The sequence below is a fragment of the Papio anubis genome, chromosome 12, assembly GCF_008728515.1.
Source record: "Papio anubis isolate 15944 chromosome 12, Panubis1.0, whole genome shotgun sequence".
Lineage (NCBI taxonomy): Eukaryota > Metazoa > Chordata > Mammalia > Primates > Cercopithecidae > Papio > Papio anubis.
The window spans coordinates 66914218-66927997 of NC_044987.1; the positions used below are offsets into that span (position 1 = coordinate 66914218).

The 13780-nt window shown below is 43.1% G+C and overlaps 1 protein-coding gene across 22 annotated transcripts in view; it reads left to right on the forward strand.

Moving 5' to 3' along the window:
* PPFIBP2 (PPFIA binding protein 2) overlaps nt 1–13780 on the forward strand; it is a 151746-nt gene that overhangs the window by 93436 nt on the left and 44530 nt on the right. For 12 of the 22 annotated variants that reach the window (XR_004177470.1, XM_031653277.1, XM_031653282.1 and 9 more), the window contains 2 exons: nt 6039–6170; nt 12757–12939. Coding sequence is in view for 21 of the 22 variants with exons in the window: in XM_031653277.1 (XP_031509137.1) it covers nt 6039–6170; nt 12757–12939 (315 nt within the window). In the remaining variant the exon portion in view is untranslated. Of the gene's footprint in view, nt 1–562; nt 1756–6038; nt 6171–12756; nt 12940–13780 lie in introns of those variants that run through there. The other 10 variants (XM_031653285.1, XM_031653286.1, XM_031653296.1 and 7 more) reach the window with 5 other exon arrangements.

The following is a 13780-nucleotide window of genomic DNA, read 5'->3' on the forward strand; positions in this document are numbered from 1 at the left end:
AAACCTGAAGCAAGGAAGATGGGGTGGCTAGGAGTACCTTACATTGATTGAATGGATGAAGGGCGAGACAGTTAAGATATGAGAAATGCAAGCTGCATCTCAAAGTTTGTACATTGGTTTCAGGATTATTTCTGTGCCCTAGTTAGTGAAGGCAGAAGCCAGGTTCAGGCAGGCAGAAATCTTATTGAGGAGTGACACACATACACCCACATGCACCCACACCCACCCACCTACTCACCCACCCATACACACACACACACACACACCCCATACCTACTCACCCACCCATACACACATACACACCCCACACACACCTACTCACCCACCCATACACACACACACACACACACACACACACATGCATCTGTCCAGCAAGAGGACATGGGAGTTGATGGTGATAGCTTTGAGTGCAAGGTCAAGACGGAAGTTTCTTTAGAATGTCAGAAATTTGATCATGTTTATAGCCTGAGGAATGGGAGCTGATGGTTAGAGAGAGATTAAATGCCTGCCAGAGTGGATGATTGATGGCCCTAACCTAGAGTAGCACAGAGCTTGGTAGGAACTTGCTCAAAGGCAGTATAGAAGTGAGGGAGAGTCTGGGACCATGTGAGCAGGAGCCATTCTGAGTTACCAGCTGGAGGGAGAAACAGGATCAGAACTCAGAGAACAGGGCCAAAGGCTGCTGGTTGACCAGGGAGTTACCGTAAGGTTTATCAAGTTGTATGGGGATGTATGAAGAGTCAGGAGGCTGAGAAATAGCCAGAAATGGGAAGGTCAGTCAGGGGCAATTCAGGAACAAATTCTGGAAGCATTATATCCTTTGATGGTTACTTTTTATGTGCACCTGGAAGTGTTCTGAGCTAGGGAACAGTTTTCAAAGATGAAAGAAGCCTGTAGAAAAGATAGCAATGTGCGATTGTGGCAATTTATCCTTGGAAAGGAACTATGGGCTTGCTGTTTCTAGACAGGGATTTAAGATATATGAATGAAAGATGATGCTAGGAAACTTTGAAATAGAACTTACACTCAGTGAACAGATGCATTTTATCTTTTCAGCAAATATGAGGAGAGATTATTTGAGGAGAAGAGGGGGACATGGTAGGGGTTTAGGGCTTGAGCAGAACAGAAAAGACTTGGAACAGTTCCTGAAAGGAATCGGACAGAGACAAACACAAGTTTTGCCAGGCAGTATTGGAAGATCAGCTGTAATTAGATAGCATAAATTTGTATGGAAACCAACTGGCATCAAGTTACTTTTACCAGCAATTTTTAAGCTGTGGAGAGTGGAATCAGACAAAAGACTAACAAATGCACACGAGGCCTGGTACAGGGTTGATATCCCATGAGGATTTTCTGCTGTAGGTATGAATACAATTGAAATGACTCACCTCAAGGTACAGAGTGGATAAGGAGAACAATGTTGCTTCAAGGAAGTTGATAAGCCAGGAAAATAGAGTTACTAAGTAACTAGTGGCCACAGAAGAACTTAGAGGTTGAGTGAGCAAGTGGGACAGATGAAAGGTCAGAAGATTGTGGCCAGAGAGAATTTCAGAGCTGAAGATTTTAGAAGCAAAGCAAACACATTCTGGATACACGTGAGATCCAAGTTGTGACTGTGCTGCTGAAACGCTGAACGAAATGGAAAGCAAAGCCTATTGGAGCTGAGGTCAAAGAATGTGAAGCCAGAGTGGATGCTGAATGGAAAAATTAATAACAAGGATGTGGAAGCTATTGAGGAGGTGGAATGCGCCTAAAGTAGGTAGAAAATCTGTTGATCAAGAAAAAAGCCTGAAGGAAGCGGGTTAGTTCCTTCGGTTTGGGGAGAATGTGGTATAAGTGAAGAGCACTGCCTTACAATAGGAGGATAGATGTGGATGGTCGGGGGGCCAAATAATGGGTTGGAAGCAGCCCTGGAATATAGGGAGCACAGTGTTCTGTAAGTTGGGCTGGTAGAAGCTGAGTGGTCTCCATCTGAAATGACTGGAAAGAATGTGTAATATTGTTGAAAGCACAAGATTCACTTTATGTTGGAAGTAGAAGGAGCAGTTGAGGATGTAGGATAAGTTAACTCCTATTAAAACACACATTTTAGAGATCACAGTTCATAATAGTGGCTAAGGGCCTTGCTGGATCTGGAGATGGGGAAGTAGAGCTGGACTGGGATAAGTTTGTTGAAGGCTGATTTTGAGTTTAGGGACCAGAACAGTAATTATGACAGGGACAAGGGGAAGATGATCATGAAAGGTAGAAGCACATGCTAATAGATATAAGCTGAAGAGAATAAGTAATGTTCTATTATCAGTGAACTATATGAAATTAAGCAACCTCAGGTTTCTTTTTTTTTTTTTTGAGACGGAGTCTTGCTCAGTCACCCAGGCTGGAGTGCGGTGGCATGATCTCGGCTCTCTGCAAGCTCTGCCTCCCGGGTTCACGCCATTTTCCTGCCTCACCCTCCAGAGTAGCTGGGACTACAGGCGCCCGTCACTATACCCAGCTAGTTTTTTTTTTTGTATTTTTAGTAGGGACGGGGTTTCACCGTGTTAGCCAGGATGGTCTCGATCTCCTGACCTCGTGATCCGCCCGTCTCGGCCTCCCAAAGTGCTGGGATTACAGGCGTGAACCACCGCGCCCGGCCACAACCTCAGGTTTCTAATTAAAATGTTAGTGTGTCCAATTGTGAATGTCTATTTGGAATGTTAGTGTGACTAATTCAAACACTGGCATGACCAATTGGAATGGCTATTGGAACTAGTGAAAATATTGTCTTCATCAGCTGGAACATTGGTATGACCAATCACAACCTGGTAGTTAAAATAGGGATTTTGGCCATGATGGAAGCAGAGTAGACTCTTAGCTTTCAAAAGAGATATATTGTGAAACTTTTAAAAATCACATCAAAGCAATATTTTGAATGCTGATCAGAAGACAAAACTGCGTGAATATCTTTTTTTTTTTTTTTTTTTTTTTTAAGACAGGGTCTCACTGTGTCGCCTAGGCTGGAGTACTATGGCATGATCACAGCTCACTGCAGCCTCAACCTCCCAGGTTCAATCAGTCCTCCCACCTCAGCCTCTCAAGTAGCTGGGACTATAGGCCCGTGCCACTACGGGTGCCAATTTTTTTTTTTTTTTTTTTTTGTAGAGACAGGGTTCCACTATGTTGCCTAGGCAGATTTCAGACTCCTGGGGGCTCAAATGATCCACCTACCTCAGCCTCCCAAAGTGCTAGGATTACAGGCATGAGCCACTGTGCCCAGGCTAAGCATCATCTTAAGATGTTCAAGTACTCAACAGGGGCTTTGTTTTATTAGTAACTGTCATGTGTCTAGGCACTGGCATCTGGTAGGTGTTTAAAAACATATTTGTTGAATGAAAGAATGAAGTCTCATGGAGGATGTTTTTTCCCTGAGATCTTAGTAGTCTAAAGACATTTTCTTGTGGACCTTGACCTGTGCACTTGTTCCTTTTCCCCTTTGCATTGGCAGCTGGGAGGCTCACACGTACATTATAGTCTATCTCTAGCTGTTTATAGAAGTTTATGGCATAGATTTTCTACTGACTGTAACTCTGACTTTAACTTATTTTCCTACCTGCTTTAATTTTTATGATTTATTTTTTAACTTGAAAATATCTATTTTGCAAACTGCCTAAAAACATTTTGGGAACAAGGTGGGTAGGCAGAAGGATAGAGAACTAGAGAATGAGGTAATAAAGGAAGAGAGGGAGGTAGGGAAAGGAAAGAAGGGGAAGAGAATAGGTGGTGTGGGGGATGATTACATCTTAAGATACTCATGTACTCAAGACTCAGAGAACTTACTGTGTGTGCCCTCACACTCAGGGAAGAACTGCTTAAGGCCCTTTGTGGCCTGCATAGCCTTAGCACTAGGCCCTGATAGGTAGTATGTGCTCAATGAAGTCTTGGCAATTTGAGTGGACATTTCCTGGGCTCACTGAATGTTTGTTGATTGCCTATTTTAGCGTGTTTTTTTTAAATGTCTCTTAAAATGCTTGGACTTCTTTCTCTGTTTGAGAAACTGTGTAATACAATAGACTAAAATGAGTTCTGGGGTCAAACAGAGTTTTGTTTGAAAACTAACTCTGCTGGCCGGGCGTGGTGGTTCACGCCTATAATCCCAGCACTTTGGGAGGCTGAGGCGGGTGAATTACTGGAGATCAGGAGTTCAAGACCAGCCTGGCCAACATGGTGAAAGCCAGTCTCTACTAAAAATACAAAATTAGCTGGGTATGGTGGTGGGCACCTGTAATCCTGGCTACTCAGGAGGCTGAGGCAGGAGAATCGCTTGAACCCGGGAGGTGGAGCTTGTGGTGAGCCAAGATCGCGCCATTGTACTCCAGCCTGGGCAAAAAGAGTGAAACTCCATCTCAAAAAAAAAAAGAAAGAAAGAAAAACTAACTTGGCTGCTGATTGGCTTGTGTCCTTGGCCAAAAGATTTACATACTCTCTCTTGGCCTATTTTCTCATCTGTAGAATTGGGATAATATTTACTGCCAACTCACTGGGAGGGTTTATTAAGAAGATGTATGCAAAAGCACCAGCAGTCTCTGGTACAGAAGAGGCACTCAAAATATTTCAGTTCTCCAGTGCATTGGACACACATCTGGCTGACTCCTAGTGGCCAAGTAGCCTGTGCTCTGGCTGCAGTGCTCTGCCTCTGCCTTGTGAGCCAGCTTCCAGTCCGGCTGGCCCAAGAAGAGCTGGCCTCCTTTGTCCCAGAGCTTGGGGAGCTTATTATGCTGAGTTGCTGGACTTCTAGATAGATACCCATCCCCTCAGACTAGCAGATGAACAGTTTGTTGCCTGCCTTTCCCAGGTAGGCTGTTTCCCAGGCTGTTGGCCTGGGGAATCATGTATTCCGAGTCAAAAATTTCTGTCCTGCATGGTTTGATTCATGATCTGAGGACAGTTCCAAATCTGTGACCTCGTAGTGGCTGAGTCAGGGTGTTGAGATTGCCATTCTTGTGCTGAGCTTGGGTTGCCCAAGATGATACAAAATGGTCAAACCATGGCAGGATATTGCATATTCTTCTGTTCATTTGGCCCATTGCTATTCCTGGTTGCTGTGTCTATTCTTGCCACAACCTGTGTAGCCAGTGTCTACCATGTGCCAGGATTTTGGACCTTACAGGACATTGTCCTTTGCCAATGGAAAAAATATGTTGCCCTGGACTTTAGGAAATGCTCCTGATTTTTGAGGTCCTTTATAATCTTATTAGTTCTAAGTGGGTGTCTTGTCTATCATCTTTATTTTTTACCTTGTTTATGCTTATTAAGTGTTTTTATTAGTGACAGGTTTCTTGTCAAAGACCTGGGTTATTTGGTTATAGTCTGCTACTGTTCTAGTGATGGCAAGACTAGTAATAAGCTTCCTGGTCTGTCCTCACAATTGGGAAAGAACAATCTTATTTACATTCCAGAGTGGCCAGATTATAATTTTGGAATAGCCCAGGAAAGATCCATCTCACATAAGATTCATATGTAATCATTCAATACTCTTTGAACATCTACTTTGTGCTCTAGCTCCTGTCTAGGTTCATTGCAGTGAAGTCCTGTATTCAAACATGTTGAAGACTGGGCTGAGCATTGGTTGAGCCCAGAAAGTGATCTAGAAATTTTGGCTTTGAAAAAAATATATTGTTAAGCGTTTTTGTTTGTTTTGATAGAGAGGATCTGCTGCTTTGTCTTTTAAAAAAATTGATAAATTTGGTTCTTTGAAAGTATCCATTCGCTTTTCTCTATATGGAAATAATGAATAATGGTCTCTATGGGCAAACATATTTGAGAAATGTAGCTCACCTTGTCTATCAAAGCATAGTGGGTGGCATCGGGGGTGTGCTATTCCTGATAGCCCAGCATCAGCCCAGGCCCATCCATAATAGGCCTGTGACTCATATGTACCAGTCTCAATTCTGTGTTGTTGAACACACAATTTAGGTATTGCCTTATGTGCTGTAGATGAAGCCAGAGCTGTTCTTATTGCCATGGTGGTTTCTGATTTCAAGATCTGTTTTTGCTTGCAGGAGCTGCTAAGCCGCACATCTCTTGAGACCCAGAAGCTTGATCTGATGACTGAAGTGTCTGAGCTGAAGCTCAAGCTGGTTGGCATGGAGAAGGAGCAGAGAGAGCAGGAGGAGAAGCAGAGAAAAGCAGAGGTGAGGGTGAACTTGTACTGTCTTAAGCTCAGACCTGAGAAGGCTGTCATAATGTGAATTTAGGCTGTCTTGTCAACTCCCAGCCTGGAAGCTATTGGGTGCCAGAAATATCTATGCACTAGAGATGCAGTGATCTGTTAATACCAAGTTATCAAGTTTTGCTGTGGCTGCAAATTTCAGCAATATCCAAACCACCCAGTTTTGGCTCTAAGGCTTTATCTGCCCTCAGACTGCTGACAAGGATGGAAAGAGAAGCAATAGTTGGGGAAGAATAAGACAAAATATGGAGGGACACAAGATGTCTTCTGTGAGAACCAAGGAAATGACGACGTACCATAATGAAGTTGGCCTCCCAACAGCCCATTGTCACTAGATCCAAGGAGTCTGGAAACATTTCTTGACGTGCATTTCCCTGACCCAGGTGGAACCTCAGGTTATGTGTTTCTTTTCTCCTGATGGGTCTTATGGAGCGGCCATCTGAAGGCCTTCTCTTAGAGAATGTTTTCCTAATTTTGTTTTTCAGTCTTTGTATGCCATTGGCTGGAAACATGCCAGACTTTTTAAAATAAATGTTTACAGAATTTTAGACTCAGACTCCTTTGAGAGCAGGCAGCTTGTTTTAACCTTAGATAACCGTCTTCTTGTGCCTCTACCTTTAAGTTCTTGTATTCACACCAACAATGAGAGATATGAAAGAAGAAAGGTTTTAGGTTTAGAAACACCTTGCTCATTTACTGACCTAACTACTTGTTAGCAGTAAAATGGATAACTGTGTGGTAAAGTCCAAATAAAATCATGAAAGTTAAGTACCTGTCATAGTATTTGGCATTTTGTCAGTACCTGGTATGTCTTCATCTCCTTCCTACATTTAGGCCAAAGACAGATATTGTTCCCTTCTGATAAGTGCCAGCATTAGTGCATACTGAAACCTGCCATGTTTGCTGAGTAAACACACTGGTGATTAGAATATTTCTAATGTGCGAGCATATTCCTTGCATTGCTTTTGAGAACATGTTCATTAATTAGAAGTACAGTTTCCAAAAGAAGATATCCCCAATAAGCTGAGAACAGTAGCTTGTATTGATTAAGAGTCCAGGCTGATGAATCAGATCTGCTGGCTTTAAACTGAGCTCAGTGGCTTTGTGATCTGGGGCAAGTAATTTAACCTCCCAAACCCGTTTCTTCTTCTGTAAGATGGAGGTAGTAATACTTCCAATTTCTTTGGTTATTCTGAGGAGTGAATGAGACAATGTATGTGGAACTCTTAGCATAGTAATAGTTAGCTTTTATTGATCACTTACTGATAGTATTGTTAAGCATGTTGGAAATGAAAATGTAGACATAGATACGTTATTTACATATTGCAAAGTTTACACAGCCTGAAAGCTAATCTGTGTGGAGTGTTAGTTGAATTAAATGTTCAGGGATAAGTAACTGAATTTTCTTCTGGTTTAAAGTTATTTTACCAATGTTTCAACATGCATGATTGTGTGTGAACACACATTAGGACTTCGGGGGCAGAATTCCATAAACTCTGTGAGAAGGCTTAAAGTGGCAGACACTCAACTCAAAATCAAGAAAAAAAGGGAGGAGAGAGACCTATGTCACGTAACTTGAAAAGTCTAGGGTTTAAAAAATGCAATATGACTAGATCCAGGTAATCTCACAGTGTCACTAGAAATTAGTCTCAGTTGTATCACTTGGTTCTGTTTTAGCCTTGTTCTCAAGAAGACTCTCCCCAAGTGGTGACACAGATAGCCATTGGTAGCTCCAGAATGATATCCTACCAGCCAGGCAACTTCTGCAGTCAAAGAGGTGCTTTCTCAAAGGTTCCAGCAAAAGCCCCAGGAGTGCATTTCATTGGGTCAATTTGGGTCCTATACCTGGTTCTACACCAGTCACCTCTGGGATCCGTGCATGAGGGGTGGGGGGTGTGAGTATTAAAGTCAGCCCATCTGTGGAAGTATGCAGAGTTAGCACCAAGCTGGGATAATGCAGTCCTTTTAAAGGGACATCAGAAAGGAAGGAGAGCTCCCGCTTCTGGGATAAGAAGCACTAACACAGTCATCTTGCTGTTTGCTTTTTTCTTTCTTTTCTGAAGGATTATTTTTAAATCTGAATTTCTTGTTTTTGTTTTTCATTGGTCTGTTCATGCATAAGGCAACGTAGACTCTGAGTGTCTGGCCTCAATTCTACCAGATAACAGCCCTTTCCAGTTGCTAGTACAAATATTAGGTTTCCACGTGGAGGAATTCTGCAGGCTGTGCAAACCTGTGATAATCAGTGAGCGGCCACATGATCTGAAACAAATTCCTCATTCTTGTAATTGCACATAATCTTTGCTGGTATGCCAGAACTTCTACCTCTATTTGTGAGTATCTGGAGCACCAGGGGTTTAAAACCACAGAGTGCTGCTTAAGCTGCACTATTGTCATGTGCATGGAGATGTTTATTTTGAGTGAGACATTTTGCTAGCTGAGGTCATCAGATGTTGTAATTGCATGAATAAAGGGAATGCTGCTTTCCATACTGTACTGCGGCTGTTTTTTTCCGGTGAATGTATTTAGCTTAAGGGCTCATTGTGTATGGTTTGGAACAGGCAGGATTCTTTTTTTTTTTTTTTCCCCTTAGGTATGAGGTAGCCAGATCTGAAATAAACCTCCTCAGCTTAGCTCAGGCTTTATCCTCAAATTCTGTTTTATGTTTTAATGAAAAGAAGAGAATGCTGGTGGCAAGAGCATTGCAGACTGCTCCTTCTGCTCTGATTCTGATCATAGCCCAAGCCAGCATCTTGCTGTTTAAGTTGTGGAAATGATTACTGACAGTCATTCTGTAAGACTTGAGGACTTGCAGGCACAGGTTCCTTGATGGCCAGCCTTGCTCAGGAATGAGTAGTGGCCCAAATGAGATTTGGATGAATACTAGGTTTCCTGTTTACCTTTTCTCATCAGCCTTTTGCAATGGTTCAGTGTCATATGAGGGTACTGAAGATTGGATAAATTAGATGTACTCCTGAAAAGCAGGACTATGGAAGAATGATTGACATGGAAAGTAAATACCACAATAAGGGGATGGAGCATGAAAGAAAGAGATCCAGAGGTAAAGGGAAACCTGTGTGTGGACACAGATCAAAGCATTGCATAGGCGTGTTGCTCAGATGGGTCTTCTCTGAGAAAGGAATCTGGCTTCCCCATGCTGTGGGGGTGCCGGCAACCTGCAGCTGGACCCCACTGTGGTAACTGGAGGGTTCTGTGAGTAGTTACCAGAACAGCCTGTTAAGAAGGGAGCAAGGACCCCAGATATGCTAGGAAGGGGAGTCAGCCCAACTGATCAGGGGTACGTGTGAGCAAGAAGAGAACAGGAAAGAATCTTTAGGATTTCCTGCAGAAAATGGACACATCTTATAGCACAAGTGATGATGCCATCATTTCTTCTTTCTTGTGGTTAGGACCTTGGGAGAAAGGGATTCTGATTTCTGAACTGAGGCAACAGAATGATGGACTTGGACTACAGAGCAAGATCTGGGAAGATTGTGTTTGCTCAGAGATGAGCTGGCCTAATGAGGAGAGTTTTGTTATTCTTGCTTTTATTTTCTTTCTTTACTCATTTGCATCAATATAGGAAATATACTCCCACAATTCAAAAATCAAGAGTTCAAAAGGGCATATAGCAAAAGATCTCATTCAACACCTGTCCTCCAGTCAGCAGTCAGGAACCAGTGCCATCAGTTTGTATCCTTCCAGAGTTATATTATGTGTGGACAAGTACATTCATGTGGATACACACAGACACACACACTTCCCCTCATTTTTATACAGATGTTCACTATTCTAGACCGTTCTTTTTAAATTTAGTAGTCTTGGAGTTCTTTTTACACCAAGTATGTTTTTAAAAACTTCCTCATTCATATCTATGTCTGCATATTGTTCTACCATCCAACTATAGCCTAATTTATTTAACCAGTCCTCTCTCAGTGGACATTGAGGTGGTTTCCAAGTTTCTGCTATTACAAATAATGCTGCAGTGAATAATCTTGTATATATGTAAAGATATTGATGTGGAGTTTATGGGTTAAGGAGTACGCGAACTTGACATTTTGACAGATATTTCCAAATTGCCCTCTCTAGAACATAGAGGTTATATTCCCATGAGCAATGTAATGCATAAGAGTGCCAGGACAGTATTAAACTGAGCCTGAAAAAAGAAGAAAGAACTAAGTAAAATTATATACAAGATTAACAGGTAAGATGGAATTGGGAACAACTGTGATTACAGGAGGTGCTCAGTAGTTTCACACAGAAAAGAACCATAAAGAAGAACTTTAATGGTTGGCAAAGTGTGATTAAAAAACAAAGTGAGCTGAGGTTACAACACAGGACAGCAATTATAACCTCATAAATGCCACCTAGACATCATGATGTGGGACCCAGAATGGAATAGAGCTACAAAAGGGTCTGCTTTATGGGAGGGAAACAGACCTGTTAAGAGAGGAGATGGGCCAGCCCTGGAGATAAAGAATTATGAAGCTAGGCCAGGTGTAGTGGCTCACACCTGTAACCCCAGTACTTTGGGAGGCCGAGGAGAGTGGATCACTTGAGGTCAGGAGTTTGAGACCAGCCTGGCCAACATAGTGAAACCCTGTCTCTACTAAAACATATGAAAATTAGCCAGGCATGGTATTGTGCGCCTGTAGTCCCAGCTTCTTGGGAGGCGAGACATGAGAATCACTTGAACCTGGGAGGTGGAGGTTGCAGTGAGCCGAGATCGCGCCACTGCACTCCAGCCTGGGAGACAGAGCAAGACTCTGTCTCAGAAAAAAAAAAAAAAAAAAATTATAAAGCTAAGTTGAAATGCCAAGCCTGAGGACAGACATACCATAAAACAGTGACAACACATGGCTCAGGAGAATTAAAGCAGAGTAGCCCAGAAGTTTTGGGTACACCAGACGCTGAGCAGAGGGAGGAAAACAGATGTGTTCCTGATGCAGGTCTCCAGACTGATGCACACAAGGGGCAGTGATGGAGGAAGGGGAGCAGCAACTTACTTGGTTAGCTCCTAAATGTCTTCCAGCTGAATTCTGAAGCATTTGAATGTTTACTTGTTTGTTTTTCTCACTTGCTTACACTCTACTCAGAGGGTAGAAGACAAAACTAGGAAAACTGCCATTCTAGCTCCAATATTGAAGCAAAAGGAGGCACTGGTTTATGAAGTAAAAGTGATAGGTACCTTGAGAGAAAGTGGTTGTTGTTACTTGAATGTTCACAAGGGTGAGCACGGAAAAAACTAGGCATAAACAGACATGCACTGTAAACTTGGGTCAGTCATAACTCTGACAGTTTAAAAATAAAATGGATGGGGAACTCTCAAATAGAGGAAGACCCAAGAATGTTGAACTACTTAAATATAATTCTGACTGTGCAATCTCACAGATAATACCAATAAAAAGGAAGAGCTTAGAGGTCTCTTGAAAGGAAGTAGTTTTCAGAGGGGCTTGTACAAAAGGCAGAAAGGACATACGCTAAAGACAAAAGTGCACCTGCATGACCAGTGTCAGGAAGGGGACATCCCAAACTAAAGGATAATGCTGAGGACAACACAAAGTCACACACACACACACACACACACACACACCACACACACAGTTATGTTCTTAATAAGAAAAACAAAGAAAAAATGGACTTGATTCCATGGATGCCTCTGACAGGTACAAAAAATTTAGGACAGTAGTCCCCCAAAGTGCTTGCTATAAGTTAACTTTAAGGAATCAGGAAAATCAAATGTTTCTAGAAAACTGGAACCATTTCCTTCTTGATTTTCAAAATGGCAAAAGTGTGATAGATTCAATAAATTTTAGTCTATTGAGTTTGGGGCCAACTCTATGATGGTTTGCAAGAAGCTAGGAGACAAAGTAGTGGGGATTGGTGTCCTCGAGGAGTGAGTCACATTAGATTGGCCTTATCAGTTTGGCCAGGAATGTGTCTTGTGGTAGACCAGGTAAATCCACATTTCACTGAAGTGTTGCAAAAACGTTGCTTGGGATAATCTTGTAAACAAGATGGAGGAATGTAAGATGAAGACACTGAAATAGCATATTGGTGCCTGACCGAGTTCAGAGTTTAGGTACATATTGTCATGGATAAGTGTTATGTGTGCCATATGTCGCCTGTGCATACGTGCTGACACACTGGGTGTTTGGGTAAGGGGAGTCAGTATGTGTATCATGCATATGTGGAGAGGGGATGTGTTTGTGTGTGTGCCCCGGTGTGCACCCACATCTGCTATTGCTTCTGCTTGGATGAAGGGTTTCTTCTAGACTCCATATCTCGGTGTTGACACAACAGTATGGCACAAAGGAGCTGTTGGGGATTTGTTTGAACTGCCAGACAGGCACCTGGATGGGGCAGGCCTGAGGAAAAATGCCATGTCTTTTGGTTCTGGTGAGGAAAGTGGAGGGCTGTCGACAGTGACCACTGGGTGCCACCTCCTCCCTGCCCCATGCACCTCTGTGCTTTTCTCTTAAGGAGTTCTGCATCTGAGAGCTGTCTGACCTGGAGCGCTTTTCTCTTCTTTCTTTTCCTTCCTACAGTCGGTTCTGAATGTGATCAGTGAGCTGCAGGAGCAGATGTGTAGGCTGCAGCTGGACATCCACAGGCAGATTCAAGAGCGCCTGTTACACAGTAGGGGCCACCCTGAGGAGGTAGCGGCCAGTGACGGTGTGGCCGAGTCCCAGTCCTGCGGCCAGGACTGTGCCTGTTGGGAGGGGTCACCTGTAGGAACCACACTTAAGTATACCAGAGCATGCGTGTGTGGGGCATTTCACTCGTGGAGGGTCTGGGGTTTCTCCTAACCAGAACAGAGTGCAGTGGCTTGGCATGGATCTGTTGTTACCTCTGGGCAGAGCTTGGACTCACTCAGTCCTCTTGGGATGTGAAGTGAGTTCAGTGACCCTCACTGAGCAGGGTCTGAGCAGGTGAGGCCAACCCTCAAACAGGTGGCACTCATCTCCTTAAGGGCTGGGAATGAGGTGCACCAGGTGCTCTGAGTGATGGGGCATTTGTGCCACAGGAAGCCTCATGATTCCCCTTCCCATGTATATGACTCAGATACTGATTCCTCCTCCCAGGCTGGGAGATTAAACAAAGTTTTGTTTCACATGATTTTTTTTTTAAGGAAAAAAAAGTATTATGAAAAAGAATCCTTTCAAGTTTATGTTTACCCCCAGTGAAAAAATAAAATGCAAGTTTTCATGTGCTGTGAATAATTAAGTCGTCATCTGAATTTCCAGGAAAAATCCCCCCCACGTAATCACATCAGGCTGATTTTATAACCACTGGGCCACACGGGGCTGTATCTGACTGGGACTGTGGACTTGGCTCTCCACATGGGGATGACCTGGTCCTCTGTGACTTTGCTCATGGCAGGTGATAGCAGCTTCAGCAGAGACAAGCCTATGCCTCTAAGGAGGCCTACTGTTGAAAAGGACTTGGAAGCTCCCCAAGAAAAAACCGAGGTCACAGCAGCCATGAGTACTACAGAGGGTACCCTGGCTCTGTAGGAAGTTACTATGGTCCATACTCAATTAGAGAGCCTGTTGAAAATCTAGACATAGG